Source organism: Hakea prostrata, chromosome 3 (genome assembly GCF_041222555.1).
Source record: "Hakea prostrata isolate BN-2017 chromosome 3, UWA_Hpros_2, whole genome shotgun sequence".
NCBI classification, from domain to species: Eukaryota; Viridiplantae; Streptophyta; class Magnoliopsida; order Proteales; family Proteaceae; genus Hakea; species Hakea prostrata.
In genome coordinates, this window is record NC_142602.1 from 2036520 (window position 1) to 2059610 (window position 23091).

At 37.5% G+C, this 23091-nt stretch overlaps 3 protein-coding genes and 1 non-coding gene across 4 annotated transcripts; all 4 read right to left on the bottom strand.

Moving 5' to 3' along the window:
* Window positions 1-3666: 3666 nt before the first annotated feature.
* On the bottom strand, window positions 3667-6316 carry LOC149019917 (glycerophosphodiester phosphodiesterase GDPD1, chloroplastic-like). The gene is made up of 8 exons (XM_089146845.1): window positions 6156-6316; window positions 5844-6019; window positions 4936-4995; window positions 4774-4854; window positions 4460-4660; window positions 4284-4379; window positions 3989-4185; window positions 3667-3888 (listed from the first exon to the last, which is right to left on the bottom strand). Exons 1-8 carry the CDS (start codon window positions 6187-6189, stop codon window positions 3678-3680), a joined length of 1056 nt encoding a protein of 351 aa, XP_089002971.1. The 5' UTR covers window positions 6190-6316; the 3' UTR covers window positions 3667-3677.
* A 3428-nt stretch (window positions 6317-9744) lies between these two features.
* On the bottom strand, window positions 9745-11970 carry LOC149019918 (double-stranded RNA-binding protein 3-like). Its single transcript, XM_089146846.1, has 4 exons — window positions 11909-11970; window positions 11546-11793; window positions 11200-11419; window positions 9745-11109 (listed from the first exon to the last, which is right to left on the bottom strand). The coding sequence occupies exons 2-4, from the start codon at window positions 11789-11791 to the stop codon at window positions 10298-10300; spliced, it is 1278 nt and encodes a 425-aa protein (XP_089002972.1). The 5' UTR covers window positions 11792-11793; window positions 11909-11970; the 3' UTR covers window positions 9745-10297.
* A 540-nt stretch (window positions 11971-12510) lies between these two features.
* On the bottom strand, window positions 12511-19095 carry LOC149019919 (putative protein S-acyltransferase 7). Its single transcript, XM_089147923.1, has 5 exons — window positions 18456-19095; window positions 16059-16229; window positions 14729-15025; window positions 13753-13986; window positions 12511-13653 (listed from the first exon to the last, which is right to left on the bottom strand). The coding sequence occupies exons 1-5, from the start codon at window positions 18606-18608 to the stop codon at window positions 13126-13128; spliced, it is 1383 nt and encodes a 460-aa protein (XP_089004049.1). The 5' UTR covers window positions 18609-19095; the 3' UTR covers window positions 12511-13125.
* A 2404-nt stretch (window positions 19096-21499) lies between these two features.
* On the bottom strand, window positions 21500-21571 carry TRNAQ-UUG (transfer RNA glutamine (anticodon UUG)). Its single transcript has one exon. It is a non-coding gene; the product is annotated as a tRNA-Gln (tRNA).
* Window positions 21572-23091: the final 1520 nt, after the last annotated feature.

The following is a 23091-nucleotide window of genomic DNA, read 5'->3' on the forward strand; positions in this document are numbered from 1 at the left end:
CAGAACAAGCCAGAGTCAAGATTCCAAATCAAATTCACTTACGTCTCTGTTTGCTTGGGGATGAATGTTGTAAAAAAGAAAGACTAGTTGCTGTATCTTATACAATTGTTTGATCTTCTAAATCCCAATCTCATTTTATATGATCAACTTGTGTTCACCATATGAGATTGACCTTCTAACTTTTTTTAGGGGTTGTGTGGAGTTTAAGAATTTGAAACGGAAGAGATTATTCCCTTATAATATTAAGAGATTATAAGAGAATCCTCGTACAATTGCAGGATTGCTAATTGTGGTCTTGTAGAGGATGTGAATGTACTGTTGCATGCTGATCTAAATGCTCTAACTTGACATTGTACTTAGCTTGAGCGTGACTTTAACAGATTCGCATCCTTTACAATTCTTTGTAATTCCTATTTAGGATTGTGACGTGACAATTAATTATCCAATCGCCACAGTAAAAATCTAATTAAGAATTGAATCTAATAAATTCATAAAATCAAGCCTCAAAAAAAGAGGAGCGACTAAATTGAGAGAAATTTTAGGATTTATTAAATTCAATTCTTAGTTGAGTTTTAATTGAGACGGTTGGATAATAAATCGTCACGTGTCACAACCCTAGATAGGAATTAGAGGTAATTGTAGGAGGTGGGAATTATAGAGGATATGAACCTGACTTTAACCTTGACCTTATGGAGTCTTAACTCTTGGTTAAACATTTATTCTTAACCTTGGCCCTAAATAGAAATTTTCTGGAAAGTTACAATTTTGTAATTGTCAAGTGAAGTTATATTGGAATCGTTGTGGTATTAGTTTAATTTGATACGAAGACTTTTTATTGATATTCTAACGGGTCATTTTAGAGTAGAAATGGATTAGGGGATTCCATGGACATCACTGGCAAATATTAGAGCACAGATGGATAGTTGAATTCCATGGCCAATGGGATCATCAGCCTTCTAGATAAGTTATTCATTTCTTTTGCTTTGTGTATCTGTGTCTGCTCCTGCACTTTGCTTAGCGTTTTGTTGACGTGAAGATTTTTTTTATTTGCATCGGTTGAATTTTTTTATATTCTGCAACAGTTTTTTTAATTTTTATTCTTTTATATCTACGTGTGCTTGATCTATCATGAAGTAGAGAACGAATTCATGAATGGAGAACTTTGAGAACCTAAAATAAAAGGTTCTAGTTTTATTTTAAAAAATAGATATTTATTTGTTTTTAATTTTAGTTGTATACAATGGTAAGCAATGAGAAAAAATATTTAAGTATTACAAAAGTTAATTAAGATAGAAGAAATAAAATGACTATCATTGAAAACTGGGTTGCAATTAATATTAATTATTTATTATATTATAAAATACTATAATGTTGAATATTATTATTATTATTTTTTAAGAGAGCTTTTTATTTATCGGGGATGAGGATATTACATATGCAATTGCCAAGAGTTGAATGCAAGACCTCTTCACTAAAACTGGGTTGCAATTAGTATTATTTATTATTATATGTAAAATGACTAACTACCTTTAAGGTAATAGAAATATAGTTATTTCTCTTGAGTTCATGCTTTTATAATAGTATGATAATTGACCAATTAGTATAAGCCTATAAAGTTAACCTTATATTAATGACATTAGAATAATTTTGAAAAATCGACTTGATCCAGCCCAGCGTCACGTCTGGGCTTGAGCTGGGCCTTAAATTTCTTTTTCCTTTTTTTTTTTTTTTTGGATAGAGTAGTCCTTAATTTGATGGAACCATCTTATATATAGACTTAGGCATTTGATATCATCCGTATTTGTTAGATACTGTGCAAGGATTAAAACCAATTCATGTCGATATGGTGAATTAAAAACCCACATGATCTTTTATATATGGGGATGAAGATATTACCACGTATAGAATCTAAGAGTTGAACCTACGGCCTTTTCACTGGATTTTTATTTGCTGGTGTTGCTGCAGAATGCAGCTGATGGTGTAGATTACACCACGTCATCAAAATAACATCCAATGGTGTAAAATCAAGTGACAGGGGTTTAGTTATAAATACAGTTTTTTGTTTTTACATTTTAAGGGTATAATAGTTTATTTATTTACAAAATAAAACCTCTCCATTTACTCGATTCTCAAGTATCTATTTTGTTTTGCCCCAAGTTAGGAATTAACATTTGCAGAGAAAGCTTGTGTCTCCCGCGTCTCTTCTTCCTCAAAGAGCTGAGGTGTTTTGAGGCGATTCTGCTTCGGATATCCCAGTTCGCTTGAATTATATCTGTCCCTAGTTCACTTCATCCCCCCTCTTTCATTTTCTGGTAAGTGAAAATGGGAATCTTTAGATTATTCTAGCATCTAAGAAATAAATTTCGTATACCCAATATTCTATTTTGGTTCTTTATTCTCTTATTGCATTTTCCATGTCTGGGATCGCTGAATTTTTTCACTTGGGTTTCTCACATTTTAGTCTCTCTTGCTTATGTTTCTCCTTCTGCTTAGTTCAAAGTACCGTTTTATCTTTTCTGTTTATTTAGCTTTCCCCTTTTTTTTCTTTTCTTTCTTCGTCTCTGTTTCATTTCTTCTTTAGCTGTGTTTTCAGAGGTTGTTTTTTCTCTCTTCTATAAAACATGTCACTCAATAAGGATTTTGATAGTTGATAATTAACTGTAACGGAAAGTGGTTGCGTGATGAGGGATTTGGACATAAATCAAGTGCCTTCAGATGCAGAGGAAGAATGGTAAAGATGATGCATGGAGGGTTTCATTTTGTAAATTGATAAACTATTATACCCTTAAAATGTAAACATAAAAAACTGTATTTATAGCTAGACCTCTATCACTTGATTCTGCACCGTGGATGTTATTTTGATGATGTGGCATAATCTACACCATCAGTTGTATCATACAACTGCTGCTGCAAATAAAAATTCTTTTTCACTATGAGGTGTTGGTCATTACCATCAAGCAACCCTGTGATGGTAGGATCCATAGAATGTTCATACACCATAGTGGGTTAAGAGGTCAAATTGAATTAGATCTAGATCGAACCACCATTAACCTTCTATGACCCATTATACATACGTTGTACGGAAGAGGCTCGTTGCATAGCCAAGTACTAAATGAAACCGATTCCTTTACTTACAAGGGTAGAGGAGAGAAGATAATAATACCTCAAGTGGACTCCTATCTTGAATGTATGGTGAAGAGATACAAGGATCGTAGAATGCTTTACCCTAACAAATAGAAGATCTAAACTTGTGTTAAATAAATATGTTTAATTTACTTACTATGAAGTATGAAACCCCAAGCATCAAGGCTAAGTATGAACAGGAATTTTTTTTTTGTGGTAATATGAATACGAGTAGTTCACACATTGGTTGGTGGATTACAAATTACTAGAAAGAGATTAAAAGTGCAACAAGGAATGTGATGATCTTTCAAGGAACTGCAATACAATTCATGATTGTCATCTATAGAACCATTCTTTTTACAAGACAAATAGGATGGCCTCTTCAAGAAGGAAAATTTTGGAATATGCTCAATAGCTTAAAGTACTATTAAAACAGGACAAACCCAGTAATAGGAAGTGAACAGGGGGTGATAAAGATTTTTAATACTATTATGCAGTCTTCTTTCCCCGTATTGTTCAACCTTTTATTTATTTATTTAATTATTTATTTTTATCTACAATTTAATCTCTATCAACTGAGGCATCAACTTCAGTAGAAATGAGAGTTCAATATCTGAGAACTTGGGCCTTGTTGACGTTTGGATCTGCCCCTCCTCTGCAGGCTTGATGTACATAGACACTCGTTCTGAGATTTCTTGTACCAGATCTATTATCACCCCATCCACCCCCATCAAATGCTGCATGTAGATCGCCTCTGGCACAATGCTGAAACAAAGGAAAAAACCATCAATGCAACATATGAAAAGAACCCCTTTGTCATTACAAAGAAAGAAAGAATGATTTTTTGGCTTTTAAGAAAGCTTACTTCAGTTGACCATAGGTTAAGAGTGAAAGATTCGCTTCTTTGATCTTGTTTATGGCGCTTGGATTTTTGAAGAGGGCTTTAACTTCTGACACAATCCCTTGCAAGCCACACGCCAAGCAATGCTTTACGGCCTCATCCAAGGAATTCCTCCTCACATCCTTGTAAATATAGGAACCTCCATTCGTAAGGAAGAACACCTGGTTTTGGATTACCATTCGCCATTATAAATTGTTTTCTGAGGTTCTCATTTTCTATTCTCTCACATAACAACAGGTAAAGAAATGGAAGTTCTTACGGGATAGATGTTCTGCAACATTCTAGTTAACCGTGCTGCATCTGGCTGGAAGGATGAAAACACGATGGGTCTCTCCTTGGCGTGTTCGAAGACCACCTACATCAACACAGTTGATCAGCAAATTAGGTAAAACTCGGTAATCATTTAATGAAAAACTGATTGATTGCTTGGAATACCTTTAAGACTGCTTGAAGGGCATGGATGAGTTGTTCATCTTGATAGATTATATTGTCGTCGAACTTAAGCTCGATATTGAAACCCAAAGAAGGTGTAACCTTCTGGAATGCTTCTTGCAGTGTACACAATGCATCATCTTTTTCAACGTTCCAGCTGTAGATCTTCCCGTCATAACCTTTTCTCAACAAGGCTTTCCCCTCCTGAAAAACGCATTAATATAGATAAGAATATTTAGAGGCCAATGTCAACAACCCAGTTTGATTCTTTTGAAGAAAACCAGAAAGGATAACTTAAGAAACACAAAATCAATTACATTTCCAGTGTCTGTTTGGGGTCCGTAGGAAATGAATTCAGCTGAACTTAGCTCTGTGATTCTTCTCTCGGATATGTCACCCTGAAAATCAAATAACAAAAAATTAAATATTGAAGTAAGAGGAAGAAGGGTACAGAAAATGATTGGTGTAGTTCATCTTACATTTTCTATTGTAATGATGGAATCATCATGGAAAATGATCGGACAGGCATCTGTAGTCACCTGCAAAATGACATTTCTCTTTTGAAAAGACTTCTTACTTGGGTGAGTAATTATAATGAAAGAGGACTCAAAATTTTGAAACTTAAAAGGGTTTATCAGGGTAAGACAGGATCGATTTGTTTGAAAGTCTCTTAACACAACCCGGTAACTTAGACTAGGCCCAACAGAGCCCAGGCTTTATTGGGCCAATGGGCTGGAGTGGGCTTTTTTGGTCAAGCTGGGGTAGGCTCATTTCTATGCAAACCTCTACAGTTGCCATGCACCAAACCATCTCGCCCATAGACCTATAAAAGGCTAAAAGTAATAGGAGTGAGAAAACTTCAGAAAATGATAAAAGAAACAGTAATTTCCATGGCGTCTGATACAATATTAGACACTCGGGAAAGTGGTCTGATATAGACTAACGATGTTGCTGCTTGGTTAGTTGGAAAAAACCATAACATGAGAAAGAAAGATTCTATCGGTTGCTGCAGTTGATTCCTGAATGAATTTCATTCAAGAGTCAGAACCTAATAAGCTTTGACTTGTAACTTAGAACTTAGAAGATGGTCTACAAAATAGAAGAGCCAGATTATTAGAGATTTTTCAACAAGAACAACCCCAAGAAAGGGAAAGAAGATGCAAGAGTCATAGCTATCCTCGGATACCAAGCACGGCAGGTATATATAAGCGGCGAGACGAGACAAAATTGTGTTTTCACGTGGACACAAACAAGACCAAGAAAACGACCATCGTTGGTGCCACCCAGATCGAACTCAGAAATTATAAGTGGACACAAGCAGAAACTGCAGAGAAGAGAATATGAACATCGAGGTGGTGTGCCTGTGGCAGAAAGCTAGAAACCACACCTGAACATCGAATTCAACAAAGTCAACGCCAGATTTTGCAGCAGCATTGAAAGATAGAATGGAGTTCTCTTTGATGGCTCTCAACCTCGGGTCAGGCAATTGCAAGACGTTCATACCACTCCCTCTGTGTCCTATCACAAGAAACTTTGCTGGTGGCCATGTCAACGATGCTCGCCCTTCATATTGAAAACACAGGGAATTCATCGAGGAATTAGTGTTATAACTTAGAACTTAGATGAGATGAGATGAGATGGGAAGAGAAATTAATAATAATTAAAGACGAATTAGACGGTGAGAGCCAACAACAACAACCTTCTTGAGAGAATTGAGCGGGTTCAAGAGCCATCTTCGCTTGCAACTTGCAGAGTAGAAGGAAAAGGAGAAGGAGGAGCAAATTAAGAATTCGAAACAAGTGGGATACAATGGTAATTGCAAGATTTGTTTTGAGTTGTGAATAAATATTTGAGGAGGCAAAGGCAATCCGCAATCGGACAATTAACTGAAAAAGCAGGAAACGGAGACATTGACGGAATAATAAATTAATAATATCCAGTTGCTAGATTTATATATTATATGCCATCGGATATTCCCTTTCCTTCGTTTTTATTTTTTATCTTTTTAAATTTGAGTTGTCAACTTTGCCATGTCTGTGGCCTGTGGGTAAAAAAGTAAAAAAGTTAAAAACGAAATGAAAGAAGATTCTAACGGGGCAGTAACGTTAGACCAACACCGTCAACTTGAACCACGGTTCCGTTTGGAAAAGGCACGCGAAGCAGCCACGATCTCAATTCTCTTTCTGAATGCATGTTACACGTCATGCATTACGGTATACGCTTGGAATTTAGTGGTGAGGCACAATGTTATCTAATGGCATGATCCTCTTATGCCTATAAATTTTTTTTTTTTTTTGGTAATAAACTTCATTAAGATTGGGCAAAGGCCGAGGTTGAAGGATTCAACCAAGGAGTGGATAGAGGCCAAACTGTCGAGCCCGTGATCGACAGGGCCTTCCTTGCTAGGGCATGAGCAATTACATTGCAAGTCCTAGAGATGAAGGAGAAGTTACAGTCAAGGAAATGTGCTTTCAATTTCCTTATATCCTCTACTATAGGCTCAAGAGACAAAAGGGTGGGTGTCTCTGAATGGTGTAAGATTCTGATTAGCTCTGCACAATCAGTCTGGAACATAGCTCGATCAAAGCATTCGCTGAGGGATTCGAGCATGGCAGAGCGCAGAGCTAGAGCTTCACTGATGAGAGCAGTCTCGAAATATGATGCTTTGGATATTGCCTTGATCATCAGCCCAGCTGAAGTATATAGAACATATCCCAGGCCCATTTGGTTCTGGGCTTTTTTTAGAGCAGCATCACATTGCACTACAGCCCAGCCCAACGGTGTATGTAGTGCACTCGCATTGTGCAAAAAGGTAGGCGGTGGAGCTGTATGGATAACCCTGTCCAAATCTTTTGCCTGCCAGAACTCTTGATGTAATGCAGCTGCTCGGTTTGCAACATCAATTGGAGAACGATTTCCCAGGCGATAGAGTGTATCGTTTCTGGCCAGCTAAATCTCCCATAGTATGAAGAAACACAAGCTACGAATTTTCCTGGCTTCCCATTTCTCGGTTGGCAGAATATCCTGAAGGTTTGCAAGCCATTTATCCAGGTGAATCGGTTGTCTCTCTGGTGGCCTGTGTGAAAGAGAACTCGCGAACCACACCTTCCTAGTAAAATCACAGTCTATGAAGAGGTGTCCCGCATCTTCTATCGCAACACAACCCCTTGTACAACAATATTCGCCATTTATTTTCCGGCGTTGTAGGTTTTCCCCAATAGGCAGACCCTCGGCACAGGCTTTCCAGATTAAAGTGCGGATTTTTGGGAACGTATGGGTTTTCCATATCATGCTCCAGATTTGACTTGGAATGGTTTTCCATCTCTGAACCCGCGATGTAGAGGTCTGCAGACTCTCCTCTTTTAGCGCCTTGTTTGTAAGTGCATGATATGTTGATTTCACCGAAAAAATTCCCCTTTTCTCAGCTCCCCATACGATCTGGTCCTCTTATGCCTATAATTTTACAGCATGATTTCTTGTGATTTTTTTTTTGTACGACTTGTGATTTTTAGTATATTGGATTGTTTTCTATTTCTTAATCTAATTTTCATTATAGGTTTGTTTTAACTGTGGTTATGGTAAATTGATGCATCTTAAATCGGCTCAATCAACCGAAGCCTGTAAGCTCAGAAGGCTCTGTGAAGTCACAGAGACGAAATACAAAATCACACAAAGCTTAGAGTGATTCTGCATGGCGTGCTTCTATGTGGGTCATGCACCTTAGGATCGGATTTGTTTATGATTCGAAAATCTCGAGACTGAGACTCTTTCCTTGGGCCGTATTACCCTTTCCAGGTTAGTTTCTTTGCCGCGCGCACAACCCATGGTGCTAACCTGATGAACCTAGGTCTAGCCTTACTTCCACATGATTCAATTGGTCTGGTTCGCGCAATGTACTCCTTAGTCATCATAAAAATACTAATATAATGTTTGATAGTTGATCTCAAATTTTGAATTCAAAAACTAGTATGAATCTGATTTTAATTAATATAGGCCGGCTTTGCTCTTGGCCTCCAAGAAATTCGAACTCTGACCTCTTATGTGGAAGTTTTGTCTTTTGTTAGCTGCCCCTCAAGATTAAATTTAAAATTTCTTTAATAAAACTAATATAAATGTATATTCTTTTCATATCACGATTAGAAATGTATATTGTTTTCATGGCACAATCATGCCCTATTATACTTGTATTTCATCTTATCATTTTGAGGTTTTAAGTTTTTAAATTAATAGAAGTCTTACCGAAAAATAAATTAATAGAAAAGTGATATTTAAAAATGATGTAAAGCGATGTGAGATGTAAAAAAAGATGTTGACCAAAAAAAAAAAATGTAAAAAAGACAAGATACTTAAATTAATAGAGGTCAGACCCAAACAATAAATTAGTAGAGGAGTGATTTATAAGAACTCCGGATGAATATTACTTCAAAATATAATTTTTGTACAATAAATTGATCAATCTCAATGGTGTCTTATTAGCCTTCATTTATTTCTCAATTGAAATTACCCGTTCAAGCTCCCTTTACCTAAAAAAGAAATTGCATCGGACGGACAGGAATTCACATCTTTTGCGGCTAAAGGGTAACAATAGAGGAGTAGTAGGATGGTTAGGAACCTGCTTCTCAGTGGAGAGGTCATGGGTTCAACTCCTACCCGCGGCATATGTAATATCCCTATCCCCATATATAAAAAAAAGCGCCTTTGTACCAAAAAAAAACAATCGTCCGGAGAATTTGTCATGTAAATATTTGACAGATCTGAGCATGTTTCTTAAAAAAAAAAAAAGTGATATTCTCACTTCCTCTTTTAAGAAATATATTCTATAATTGAATCAGTCAATATAATATTCATGTGGTGTAAGGGTTGATGGATGATTGATACCCTTGTAATATGCAAAAGGATGTGAATGTAAATATGAATCATTTGATTAAAGTAAATTAATAAAATTTGACAACTTGAGTTGGAAGCAAAAGTAAGTGTCCGCTGAGATTTAAATCTAATTTTAAATTAAAAAAAATCTAAATAATCTTATAATTTTTTTGTTTTCTCATTCAGTTATTTAGTTATTTTACATATATATATATATATATATATATATGCATGGCTGTAAAAGCTGAGGATGTTTTTCCCTGTCCGTCCAGTCGAAAACTTTCATCATTTTTTTTGTGTGCCTTATACCCTCTGCATTTCCACCAAAACACACCATTTCCCTAAAATTTGTTCTATTGGAATGATCAAATCACCGAGTGCAACGGCTATTTTTTCATTTTCAAACCCTTCCCAGGCAACAAGGCAATTTACTCCCTCAGTGTTCAACAAATAACCAATGAGAATGAAATGGGAAGGACAGAGCAACCACACATCCCACAAGGGAGAAGCAGAGAGAGAGAGAGAGAGAATAAAACAATCAAACAATACAAGACCAAATTAAGAATACAGTAATCTTCCCCTATCTTTGTCTCTTCTCTCAGTAACTCAGTTCTCTGTCTGCTCTTTCTTACATGAGCATTAACGGAGATGACAAAAACCATTAATTTTACTGTCCACAACTTAATGCTCGCGTTCATCACTGAATTTGTTTGCTCCAGAGCACCTTATTCAATGCCCCTACACATCTGCCCATTCCGCTTAAATATTTTCCCTCGCTTCTCTCTTCTCTGCTCAGATCTCAGTTAATCTCGTCTTATTTAGTTTCCTCATTCTACATCGCCATTAATGGACTGTGGTACAGCTCATATGCCTCACCATCTGCTTCCCCATTTTACAAATCCACAAAACCCATTGGAAAAAAAGAAGAAGAAGAAGAAGAAAAAGAGTTGGATATACCGTGATTAATATTCATGTTCATAACTGTAACCTGTTGAGTCCTTCGTCTACTTTTTGTGCGGAGACTGCAACTGAGGATTGGTGTGATTGCGAGGCTTCTTTCATTTGTGGTGTCGGAGGATTTAATGGAGGTCTCCCAGGTGGGGCTGCGCACACTGGGATTACTGTTCGAATTTGCACTGCTGGAGCCAATCTCCAAGCGTGGAATCTTCCCCTGTATAGGATATTCGGAATAGATGGAGCTGCTGCAATTGGAGCAGCAACAGTTCCGAAGGTGGTGGTTCTTATCTGGGCTCCTTGGCCACAGTGATGGGTCAACGGAAACGGCCGCTGATAGCTGGAACTTTTACTGGTATCCTTCTCGGTGGGTTTCTCTGTGCTCACTGCTTTCACATTTTGCCACCCATCTTCAACCTTTCTATGTTCTTCCAGCGGAGGTAGAACCTCTTGTATGTCAACCTGGGATCGGCTCTTAGCTTCTACTTTATTGGCTCTGCTTGATGGATATGGTGATGCCTTGTTCTCTCTGGTAGAAATCGGCTGTAAGATTTTTGAGGCTGTGGGGCGAGAGAAAATTGCTGAGTTACACTTCTTGTTCTGCATTTGGGTCAGATAAATTGAGGAGAGATCAGCTAGTACTGTATCCATTGTATTCCATTGCTGACACGGGACCACTGTTCTTCTCGACTGGCTTTGCTCCCTGTGTCTTGCATTCTTCTTTTCATCCTTTGGCCTGAAATCTGATAGAATCCTCGTGACAACTACCTGCTCTTGTTCTTCACTGCTCTCGCCTTCTCTATTTGTTTGAGATGAAGAACCCAAGTTCGGCACTAGAAAGATGGAAAAGGAAGGATCAGAGATTATTGTTCCATTAAAATAAACGAATGAATGAATGAAAAAAAGAAAAGAAAAAAACTTACTTCGCTTCAAAGCGGACCAGGCAGCCATGGCAGCATTCTTCTCCGCTTGTTTCTTCGTTTTTCCTGATTGTCCAGTGAAATTCATACCAGCAAGCTCAACAGTGCAAGTGAAGATAGGAAGATGACCAGGTCCTGATCTAACAGTAGTGTAAACCGGGAGGTTCTGACCAGCTCTGTGGGCTGTTTCCTGGAGAAGGTTCTTATATACTCCACTCTCATCCTATAAGCCATGAAATAGAGAAAGAAATATGATAAGAGAAGCAACGAAATGTCAAAAGCTCTTCAACCGTTCAAGTAAGCTAGAATAATCCGATCATTTGTGGTTCAAGTAAGCAAGAAAACTAACTAGAACTCTTGCCGCTAGAGACCTTGAAGGACCTCTTCCTGATAGGGTGGTGAGTGCCACCTCAGCTGCTGCATGCTCTGCTTGTCTGAGTGTGGAGCAGTAGCTGGGGCCTTCAAATACCTCACCATTAAAGTTCACAGAAGCCTTGAACCGAGGTGCATGATCAGGTCCTTCCCTGATACATGCATAGGAAGGGAGGTTGAAGCAGCTTCTCTGTGCTAGTTCCTGCAGCTGGTTCTTATACATACCTGCCATGAACAATACCCATTTAAAAGAAAGCAACATAAATCTGAAACCAAGAAAAGCCCATCACTTAAAATGGCCAAAAAATGACAGAAGCATTATACAAGAAGTGAAGCATACCTGCGAAACCCAGAAAAAAAGGGAAGAAATGAAGAACCCAACCACAGGATTATGAAGAATCCCCTTATACTCTGTATAATAGTAAGTTTTCTAAGACGAGAGTTGGATTCTTGGCCCTACTTAACGCGTGGTTTACCTTTTAAAAGTCGATTGTCTAGAATTCCCAGGGGTGTTAAGAAACCAAAATAAGAACCATTGTTATCAGCTCTGGCCATTAATGGAGAGGCATTAATGGAGAGGCATTAATGGAGAGACATTAATGACATCTTGGTTTTATTTCTCTGGAATGTGTGACTGGACCCAAGATTCCTAATCGAGAGAAGAGAAATTAAATGCATACAAACTGGCCTTGGGGAGATCATCTCATCTAAGTCAAACCGTTTTCTTCCAAATTTGCCCGGGGATTTCTTTTTTACCTTTAACCCCCTTCCTCCCCTTGAAATGGATCCAGATTGTGTCCGAGCAGGGCGCGCATGCATTGGCGTCCTTACTTGACTGCTGAATGTTCTACCCGTAGTACCAACTACCAAGCAACTAATCCAGTACCACGGACAGGACATCCAGTGACCAGATCTAAGCCTACCCGGACTCTGGATCCATTCCTGGAACAGGCATTGTCAGATTTTGGTGACCTCTTGTCGGGCAAGATTGTATTGTTTTGTCCCCAAGATTTTGAAACTTCTTTATCAATAATTTGCCCTTTGTAGATTAATATGTAATCCTATATTGAGAATAGCAGACGATATCATTATTCAATTTACATCACTAATAATACGTAAGAGAGAATCCAAAATCACACAGGCACAAAAAATAATGAAGAAACAAAAAGCGAAAAAATTCTTTACAACTGTAGCACAATCGACACAAGGTGGGAGAAAATTAACAGCTGGTAGCACGGATCCCAAACTCCATTGACCCCAACATGCAAGTTACACACCAGAAGCTAACACAACAACATGGAAATTGGTAAAAGGGACCCCCCCCCCCTCCATACACACAAATAGACCTCCTCGCTCTTGACCTTCCCTTACAATATCTTAAACCAACTAGTATCAAGTAGGGCATGCGATTTCAAGAGAGTCATGAAGACATCAGCAGTCACTAACAATTTTGATGACTGATGTTGGTGGCCGTGAAAGCATTACACATTGCAAACCATTTACTGTTTCTTTGTCCTCGTCATGTTTTACATATCCTTTACCAGAGCCTAGAACCTATCAAGAATGCCGTTTTCCGGCTGTTTGCCTGCCACTGCTGTCACCACCAACCTGATTAGACTCATCTATGCCCGCTGCCATAGCAAGAACTTCAGATGATACTTCCCAATTCCCACTTCTCCTGCCCCAGCTAGAGTGCCTGGGATGTAGTGGATGTCCCTCTGTACCATCAGCAGGTAAGGTCCTGCTCAAATCTGAGGATACATCATCAAATCCACCATCCTTGCTGTCCAAGCAACTATTGCGGCTGACTGATCCATCAAAATCACCAAACCCAGCAACAGATTCTCCCCAGACTGGTTTCCTACCCATTTCTATGTCCCCTCCTGCTTTTTGCATGTTTGGACCAATAAAAGCACCACCCGTGGAAGATGGTGGCAATGCTGGCTCCTGTGGAATCTTGGCCCTGAAATTGTTCATAGATGGACGAATGCTAGTGAAGAATACTTCCTTGAAATTCTCTACTACTCCCCTGTGATATGGGTTGTCTCGCTGATCATACCGATATCTGAAATTCTCATAAGTGGTCTGCCACAGCACAGCATATCTCATCATCAATTTTGTTTGAGAGTTCAGAAGAAAAAGAAATTCTACTGTATGATTTATTTGGAGGAGAAAGTCTATTACCTGGTTTGTGCTAATGAGATATAAATGGAATACAGTAAGGCCACCAACAAACCAGACTGATATGAAGGTGTATATTATCAGCACAATGGATGCAGGGGTCTTTAGCATCGCCTGCCAGATTGATATGTTATCAGCATCCATTAGCTTGACGATGTAGACCCAGCAGAATGCAAATACATATAAGCAAAGAAGAGTTGCGGAGGAGACAAACATGAAGAAGAACCTATAGTTTCTCTGCAAATGCAATCAGCGTACTGTTTAGACTCATTGAAGCAGGCTGCAAATGATGACAAATTAAATTTAAGCTAAGAAAGATAATAGCAGCTGAGGCAGAATGATAGCCAGAGAAAAATCAAATTCCTCCAATCAAATAAATAAATAAACTCCACACCAACATCCATGTTCCCCCTTTCACAGTATAGAGCAATTTCAACACTAGTGCCAGCCATACCAACTTGATCTATTTGCATTTCTCACAAGTTTTATTTTCACTTATCAAAGTCCACATGCATGCTTCGTACTTAGCAAAATCTCACATGGAAGTCCTGAGTGCTTTCCATGCTTATGATGATAAACCACTTAAAGATGCAAAACAGCGACCTTCCTCTCATATTCGGGAAAGGATGCCCTACATATGCAGGCCTGCTAGGAGGTGAAGGTGGATTACAAAATATACAGAGGGGAAAGTTTTGCCATGATTCAGTGGCCAAATCATATTTATATGTCCAAACTACATCTAAACAACAGATGTGGGATGCAGTGCACAATTGAGTAGCCAATAGCCATCGAACTAAAGGCAGAAACAATCAACTAAAGTTGAGAGAGTTCCATCAAACCACTAAGAAATTTCTTTTTACCAATTATAATTAAAATGATGATTGCCATTAAATGACGGATTCGCACTTCAGCAAAATTCAGAGCATTTTACATGGCATCTTCTAATATATAAATCATATTACAGTGCATCATCCCTTACCAGTCCAATACACTGTCCAACCCAGGGGCAGTGGTGGTCAAATCTTTCAACACAGTTATTGCAGATTGAACAATGCGAACAGCGAGGAGGTCTGTAAAGCATGCATGTGTCACAGTACTTGATCTTAACAGTGATACCATTAACAACAACATCCTTCATACGTGGCAAACGTAACTGCGGAGTCTGGCCTCCCCCAACTTCAGCAATCCCATCGTACAGCTCTGGTTCAGGAGGGTGTAGATTACGAGGTATGATACCAGGATCTCGTCCAGAGGTTAGAAGAAGAAGAACTAAAACCTGAGGAATCAAGTGCATCCATCAGTTCACATTAACATCTCAATTAGTAAGCTCCAACCTACCAACTCAATCCCCTACCTCATTATTTATTAATCTAATGGATGAATATGAATAAGTAAGTCAGCAATCCAATTGCTGAGTACATGTCACAGTCTACAGATTTGCAAAGAGTATACATAAGATATCCATTGTTTAGGCTTCTTTTATCAGTTTGACAAGTTCATTATTCTACTCTTGTAGCAATGTCTAAAATAAAACATATCAATTAGCAAACAATTTTATATACACAAGAAGGCAAGACAGTTCCACAACAATTGCAAGTAAGAACTTCATAACCTGAATGGGAGGAAAAGAAAAACGTTGATCATTTCTTTCTTAACATCAAGCTGTGAAAGCAATCACAGTTTAACAATCAAAAGATCAGATTAACATATTTGGTGCAAGGCACATGACTAATCAATCAATGCAAGTAAACAGGCCACAAAAGGGAAGATATTAGGGTTAGCAGCATTTAGGATATTTCTTAATATGCCAACACATGAATAAAATAGGGTGAATTCATCAAATTTGGATGGTGGAGAGTACATTTAAAGAGTTAAGCATGACTGCATCATTTATAATGGCCAAAATAGGGAAAAGGCAGAGCACATTATGAGTAAGGGCATAACCTTTCCACTGGCAAAACACCCTCGGGGAATAATTGTTTAAATTGATCAACAGAAAACTATATCATTTCCCATGCCCAATAAAGGAACCATATTCAAGAATTGGATACTACTAATTGTTGTTATATCCAATTACATGTTTAATTAACATAGCAGTTCTCAGCGATGAAAAAACAGGTTGCAGTCCACGACTCCCAGGCAAACATTGTTCCATTAACTGCCATTGTAGGCACAACATTCAAGCATCAGCATTTGCTAAACACAGTCCAATGTTATAAAATATTATGTGTACATGAAAGAAGAAAATGTGGTCAGGGATGTGCAACATATAATAAATTTAGGTAACTTTAGAGTAAAGCAATACTCACATAAAATGTGAATGCAGCAGCAACAACCATTATTGATGTTCCCAAGAAATCAATAAGTTCTCTGGCTACAAAGACGCAGAAAACTATGGCTGGAGCAGCAATAAGGAATATGGTTAAGAACAAAGACCTGACATCTGGACCAAATATAAACCTCCCTTGAAGTAGGAAGATCTGCAAAACAAGATATCATGTCTTGATGAAATATGATGAGAAAAAACACAATGAAGCACTCCGTCATAAGAAATTCAAGCTTCTGAGAATTTAACTAAACACCATCTTGAAGTACGGTGGAAACACACTTAGGCAAGTGCCATAGCCACAATATAGCTGACATATACAACAGAAAGACAATCAACAAGACTCCTATTGAGAAATACTACTTCAGAAATGGCACAAATTCAGTACTTTGAGTGGGGTAGCATTTGATGATCAGTAAAGAAACTTCACAATATGAAAAACAAATGGTACCGTAAAGTAATAAAGTTAATGTTGGCCTAAAGCAAGATCTGTGAGGAACAAATTTAGACGGAACTAGAACCACCACAAATATGATGGGAACAAGACTAGAAAAAGTCTCATTTGACAACGTTTATCAAAACAATATATTTGGTGATAAGGATTTTTCATGTCTTCACTGTCCGGAATGCTAAATGCTTATGACTTTTGTTTTGAATTGATCCAAAATCTCCCTCCCTCTCAAGTACATCAATATCTTACAAATAACATCTGGCAGCACTTAGAACATGCTCAGGTTTCCATTTCTCTTTCATCGTTCACAGGCAAGAACTAGTTCATTTAAAAATAGGTTTTTTTCTGTTCTATTTGTTTCAATTTGCTCCTAACAAATCATATTCACTAATGGCTTGAAAATTAAAGGTACAGGAGAGCCTAGGGTCATTTACAAGGTTATGCTGTTAACTATCCAGACCAAGACGTTTTAATTCCAAGTTGAATATGAGACACGACCAATTTATTAATGATCCATTAACTATGAGAGTGGTTCTATTTTAGGAAGCCAAATAATTGTAGAAATTCAATTTCAAGTACTTAATTAGTACCTTTAGTGTCCCTCCCCACCCCTCCCCCACCCCCCCTCCCATGGTTTGCCAAGCAGGTCTAGGAAGATGTGCTTTGGTCACAGGGTCCCTGGTTCTGGTCTCCACGAATGAAGTGTTACACCTGCCCACCAGAGTGTGCACAACCACAGAGGGGAGTGTAGTGAGGTATTACATGCAGGCTCAATGATATCCCTGTTAGCCAAAAATAAAGTTCTTTTTAGTTAAGTAGGAAATGTATGAGACAAACTCATTCAGGATGAATAGTCTATATAGTGCTGTAAACCAACTTTATTTAGTGCATTGATTTAATGCTATTGAACCATAGATGTATTCATTTAGTTGTTTTGACTTTCTAATTGATTCTCATTTCCGCCATTCTCTTTCATTAACCTTGTTGTTCTTTCTTTTTTTCCCCTTTTCTGTAAAAATTACTCTTTCTAGTCAAAACATCTTCTGTGGATCTTTTCAACAAATTTATCTTGAATTCTGTGTAAACATAGCACAGAGAAGCTACAGAAAGACATGTATACTTGATCTTGAATTATGACTGCTATAAGCCTGCATCAGTTGGTGTTAGGTAAGATAAAATACAACAAAGAAGGAAATCACGAAATTGATGTCTAACCATTCAAGGCTAGAGAGAGGGATGACAAGGCTCACTGCATAAAAAGAAATCACCTACTTCCAATTTTCAACATCAGAAAAAACATAGTCACAAGCTGAAAGTTTTAAGATGAGGACTGTTAAAGCCAAACGTACAAGATATTCAGTCAAACAGATGTTAATCTTATCCTATACTACTCTGGGAAAACCAACCAATCTCTCTGTTGCACTAACCAGAAATTGAGGAACCTGCTCTATATGAATACAGAAGAGGAAGCCCCAGCACAAGGGCCTCAGTGCACTAACTAGATTTTTGTGGAACCTGCTCTATGTTGACACAGAGGAGGCCACCAAACCCCCTCTCTAAGGGATTTATCAAGGAAGAACTAATACGTTGTCCACTCAATTTTGGACATGAAGAAAATATCGAGTAACTATTGCCAGTAATTGCATCTCGATTCCATCTTGTTAAAGCACCAAACCACAGAAGCCAAGCAGACCAACTTCAATTAAACCAAATAAGTAACAGGGAGATCGAATTCAAAAAGTGATCCAAGTTCCACAACAAACGAATTGAAGGAAGCTATCCAATTAGGGTTAGCAGCGTAAGAAAACGATCTTTCGGTGTTCGTGATTGCAGTGACACATAAAACCCCAAATCTCCAATTAAGTTGGCATTAAAATTGGGTACGAAATATCTAAGCAAGCACTTTAGGTAAAGGAATATGACACTTACATTGCTGCCTTTCCAGGTTTGGTAAGTTCTGAATGTCTGGGAGCCATTGACTCCAGAGGCAGCGTTCGGATCGGAATTCTGAGGTGGAGGCACCACATACATTTTCTCGCCCTTATTCGCGCTACCCGATCCCTCAATATTATGATCAACCATTAAGGAGGGAGAGAGAAACAAATACAAAAGATATCAGAAGATGGCTGAATCAATAGTTCTCCACTTTACCACCATTGCTGCATCAGATTACAGCAAACTCAATCATGAGCTGAATAATCGCCGGCAGCCATGGAAGAACTTACTCCTTTGATCGATTCGATTCGATTCGATACGATTCAACGACATCAGCCGCCCTTTTACTTTTTCTTCTTCAGTACGATAGGATTGGACGGAGGGATGAGATTCGGATTTCGTGAGAGAGAACGTTAATTCATGATTCATGAAGCATGTCGCCGTCGAGCGTAATGAAAACTTTGACAAGAGAAGATTAACCAAATCGAAGCAATTGGTTGCGTATGGGCGGCGATTTCAACTCCAGTGTTTATTTTTCTCCGTTTATTTTTGCTAGTGAGATAATCAGCTGGACACGTCGCGAGTCGCCACCAAGGACTCATGACTCATGACTCAGTCTCGTTCGAGTAAGTAACCAATCTGAGGTGCTACTACGACTTTTACTCTTGCTCGCATCGTTTGACGATTCCATTTTTCCCTTTTAATTTTTTTTCACAGGATTAAATTATTACAAAAATTGATTAAAAAATAAAATAAAAAACTGGTGTGCACAGCAATGAAAATTTTTTTTTATCAAATAAAATAATAAAATTTTAATTTTAAATTTAAAAAGTTAAAAAAAAAAATTTAGTTCATTTATTTTCTTTTTTATATTTAAAAGTAAGTATATCTTTTAATCCATCCATTGAACACTCATTGGAAGAGTTGTTCCAATAGAAGTTTCGAATAGTTATAGTATATTCTAAATATCCATTAACTCATTGACTGTGGATATTTTGTTCGTCAGTGTAGAAGTCTATGCTCCGCTCATATTTTCTCCCCCACACAATAAGATACCTTGTTTCTAAGTGATAACAAAATAAATTAGAGATTAGAGATGGATCCTAGTGGACCTCACAGAACCCTACTCTTGACGAGTAGAGAATCCAAACTCACATCGACAGCCTCTGTAAATTCTTATAAAATTATAGGCAAATTTGTTGAATACAAACCAATAGATTGGTGGCTGATCGATAAAAGCCAAGATGGGTCTCGATCTGAAATTGATTGGTAAAAATCTATGCTTGAAAAAAACAAACTATTTTTTTATTTTTCTTCTTTTTTTGCAAGGATATTCTTCTTTAAGTGTAATTGTTAGGTGATATCTTTATTTTTCTTTCGGTAAACAATTGTTATGTGATATTATGGTATCTGTCGTCTTGTATTGCATATCAAATTTGGAATTTCACAATCAATTATCTATAGGTGAAAAATAATATTTATATTAAAAGAAAAAAAGAGAGTAGATTATATCATTGGAAATTGGTTTGACTTTAAGCAACAAAAATGATTAAGCGGAAAAAGTTTATCAAAGTCCTATTGGAATTATATTATTACTATGATTATTTTTTGATAATCGTGAATGGTGTTCTTTTATATTTTATCAAGGGAAAATATGATGGTATAAAAACAAAGGGATAATATGGGAGATTTCCTATTGACAATATGAAAAAAAAAAAAAAAAAAAAAATTTCACTCATTCTAACACGGAAAGACAAATTCAAATCTCCCCCTCCTCTCAAGGAGAAAGTAAATAGATGCATAATTATTGGCATAGATAATAAATCTGATTATCAACAAGTTAAATTAAATTTTAGATTCTTAAATAAGTAAAATAACGGTCATAAATTTTTCATGTCACACCAATGACATATCACACAACAATAATGTATGTAAGTTTTATATGGAATTTTTTTCTTCTTAGAAGCATTTGAGTAAAGGTCTCTAAGTAGGTTGTTGTACCTTATGCTTTTGCATGGGGCATGCAATATAATAGTTTACATTAAATCGTTGAATAACCCGCTCTTCCTTCTGGGGTGTGTAGATGTTAAAAAATATTTAAAATTCCAAATGAATTGCATTTGCATCTCCTGGAATTGTAGACTATTATGTTTCGATCCCTTTAAATTTTTTTATTTACATTACATCTCTTATATTTTAAACTATATATCAATTGTATTGTAATCATAAAAAATAATATTTATAATAAAAAAATAAATAATATAAATGTAATAGTTTGGAAACCTTCTGCTTGGTGTATAATAATAGTCTACAAATGTAGGATATGTATCTATAATTATTCTTAATTTTTTTCAAACTTAGTTTTCTTAAATCCAGCAAGAAGTCACCACTTCCAACATGCGAAAGTGTGGGTTTTTGTCTCCCCTCGTGACTACGCTAGCACATTCCCTCCACAACTTTAGTCTCCTTTACTATAAAGACAAAGAAAGTTTGTGATAGCAATTGAGATCCAGACCAGTTGATAAGGCTAATCACCTAGACCTCCATTATATTTATAGGAAAAAATTTCAGGGACACCCTAAGATTATTGAGAAAATGCACAAACACCCCAAAATAGTAATAGCCCCTCAAAATGTTTGTTAAATTTGCACAATAGTAATCTCCAGTAGAAAATGTTATGAAGTTATGGTTGGATAATTTTCACAGTTTCTAAATTACCCTTAATCTCTGTTAAATTTACAGTTATGCATTTAGTAAATAAGATCTTAAATTCACATCTTTTTGAGGTTGAGCAGTTTAAAGGTAGTATGAATTCTCCTCCCATTTATGGTCTGATGGGTCCACCTTGAACGGGCCCAAATTCAGGCCCACTATGAACGATAGCTACTGAAGGACCATTTATCCGTCACAGGCAAATGGGCAATAGAGCCGAAGCCCAAATTCAAAGGCACACATGATCCTGGGCTGACAATGAATTAGATCTTGGTAAATAAACAGCCATTTAAAAGCCCACACAAATATTAACGACCATTTCAAAAAGGTCCTACCGGGAGTCGAACCCAGGTCGCTGGATTCAAAGTCCAGAGTGCTAACCACTACACCATAGAACCTGTTATATTCATTTCTTCTAGACGTTGTATAAAACACTTAATCTCTCATAGCACTAATTTTTTTTTATAATTGGTAAATAGATATTTCATTAGAAAGCAGAAGAACTATTGAAAAAACCACCTAGTAAGTAAAACACTACACAACCAAGGATCGGATAACGGCCAAACTGTCTTACTCGAAATAGACAGAGCCTTCCTAACTAGGGAATCTGCTAAACCATTGATATCTCAACAAAAATGGAAAAAAATTAAAAAAAACACAAGCGGATGATAGAAGTAATGAATCCTCCAAAATACCCTCAACCTCGATAAAAAGAATTACATGAATTTTTTTTTTTTGGTAAAAAGATTTTATTATAAGGAGAAGCGAAGTAACATAAGTCTACCAACCAGGTGATCCCCTCATGTCCTCATGGTCCTTCGCTGATCTTTGGCTTCTGATAAATCTTGTGATAGTGTTTTTCCTTCTCTTGTTTTTTTTTTTTGTTTGTTTCTTCCATCCTCCTCTCCTCCTCTGTCCTTTGTTTTTCGTCTTGTATTGTCCCCTTGTCTCTTTGCCCCGTTCTTCCTTTTGTTCTTGTTGTTTTCCATCCTGGGGTGGTTTGCTTTCCTCTGTGGGCTTTGTGGTGTGGCTGTTCTTCTGCCTTGTCTTGGTTTTCCTCTCCTCATAGGTACGGCTTGTTTGTTGCCATATTCTTCATGGCTGCTTTGCTCTCGGCCTTCTTTGGTTTATGATTTTCCTTTTAGCCGTTTTTGTCCATGCCTGTCGACTACATTTTCTAGCTTCTTCTTTGTTTGCATGGTACTAGGTTTACCATTCGTTTTAGCTCTTGTCCTGGAGGGGTTTTCCTTGCCCATCGCTCTTGATTCTCCAACATGATTGGTTGATCTTCATCTTCCTCACATCCTCTCCGGTTGAGTCAGTGGTACTTTCTTTCTTTTCAAACCAGGCGGGGAGTCCTTCGCACTATTCTCCATAAAAATGGCGGATTTTTGGTAGGGTATGCACTTTCCAAATCTCTTTCCATACCACTCTATCTACCAATTTCCATTTAGGAATGGAGGAAGAGGATGCGAGTAATTCTAATTTTGCAAAGTGTGCATTTGATAAAGCATGATAGGCTGATTTAACGAGAAAATACCGTTTTTGTTCCTCCCCGAGTTGCATATCCTCCCTTGGAAATAAGCTTAGACTTATTTGTCCGATGTGCTCCCATCTGCTGTTGAAAATAAGTTTGTAGCCTATCTTCTCTCCATTTTCTGTTCTCAGCATCTATGAGATCCGCCACCCATACAAGATCACAACCATCTGGCCTAGGGTGTTGTAACATCCCACCGGTAAACTTGGCACCCATCTATCATTCCAAATTTGAATTTTTCACCGGTTTCAACCCGCCGATTAAATGATCTAGTAAGACCTTCTTCCCTTCCATTAGACTACGCCAAGCCCATGAAGGTTGATGACCGAGGGATGCCTCAAGGAAAGATCCTTGGGGGAAATAGATTGCTTTGATGAAACG

Coding starts and splice junctions, on each gene's coding strand:
- LOC149019917 (XM_089146845.1), bottom strand. CDS start 6,189: ATGGCTCTTGAACCCGCTCAATTCTCTCAAGAAG. Junction 4,661..4,773: donor CCCAAACAGACACTGGAAAT/GTAATTGATTTT, acceptor TGCGTTTTTCAG/GAGGGGAAAGCCTTGTTGAG. Junction 4,380..4,459: donor CCCTTCAAGCAGTCTTAAAG/GTATTCCAAGCA, acceptor GTGTTGATGTAG/GTGGTCTTCGAACACGCCAA.
- LOC149019918 (XM_089146846.1), bottom strand. CDS start 11,791: ATGTATAAGAACCAGCTGCAGGAACTAGCACAGAGAAGCTGCTTCAAC. Junction 11,420..11,545: donor CTCTAGCGGCAAGAGTTCTA/GTTAGTTTTCTT, acceptor CATGGCTTATAG/GATGAGAGTGGAGTATATAA. Junction 11,110..11,199: donor CTGGTCCGCTTTGAAGCGAA/GTAAGTTTTTTT, acceptor CCATCTTTCTAG/TGCCGAACTTGGGTTCTTCA.
- LOC149019919 (XM_089147923.1), bottom strand. CDS start 18,608: ATGGTTGATCATAATATTGAGGGATCGGGTAGCGCGAATAAGGGCGAG. Junction 15,026..16,058: donor CTGCTGCATTCACATTTTAT/GTGAGTATTGCT, acceptor TTGATTCCTCAG/GTTTTAGTTCTTCTTCTTCT. Junction 13,654..13,752: donor ATCTCATTAGCACAAACCAG/GTAATAGACTTT, acceptor GTGCTGTGGCAG/ACCACTTATGAGAATTTCAG.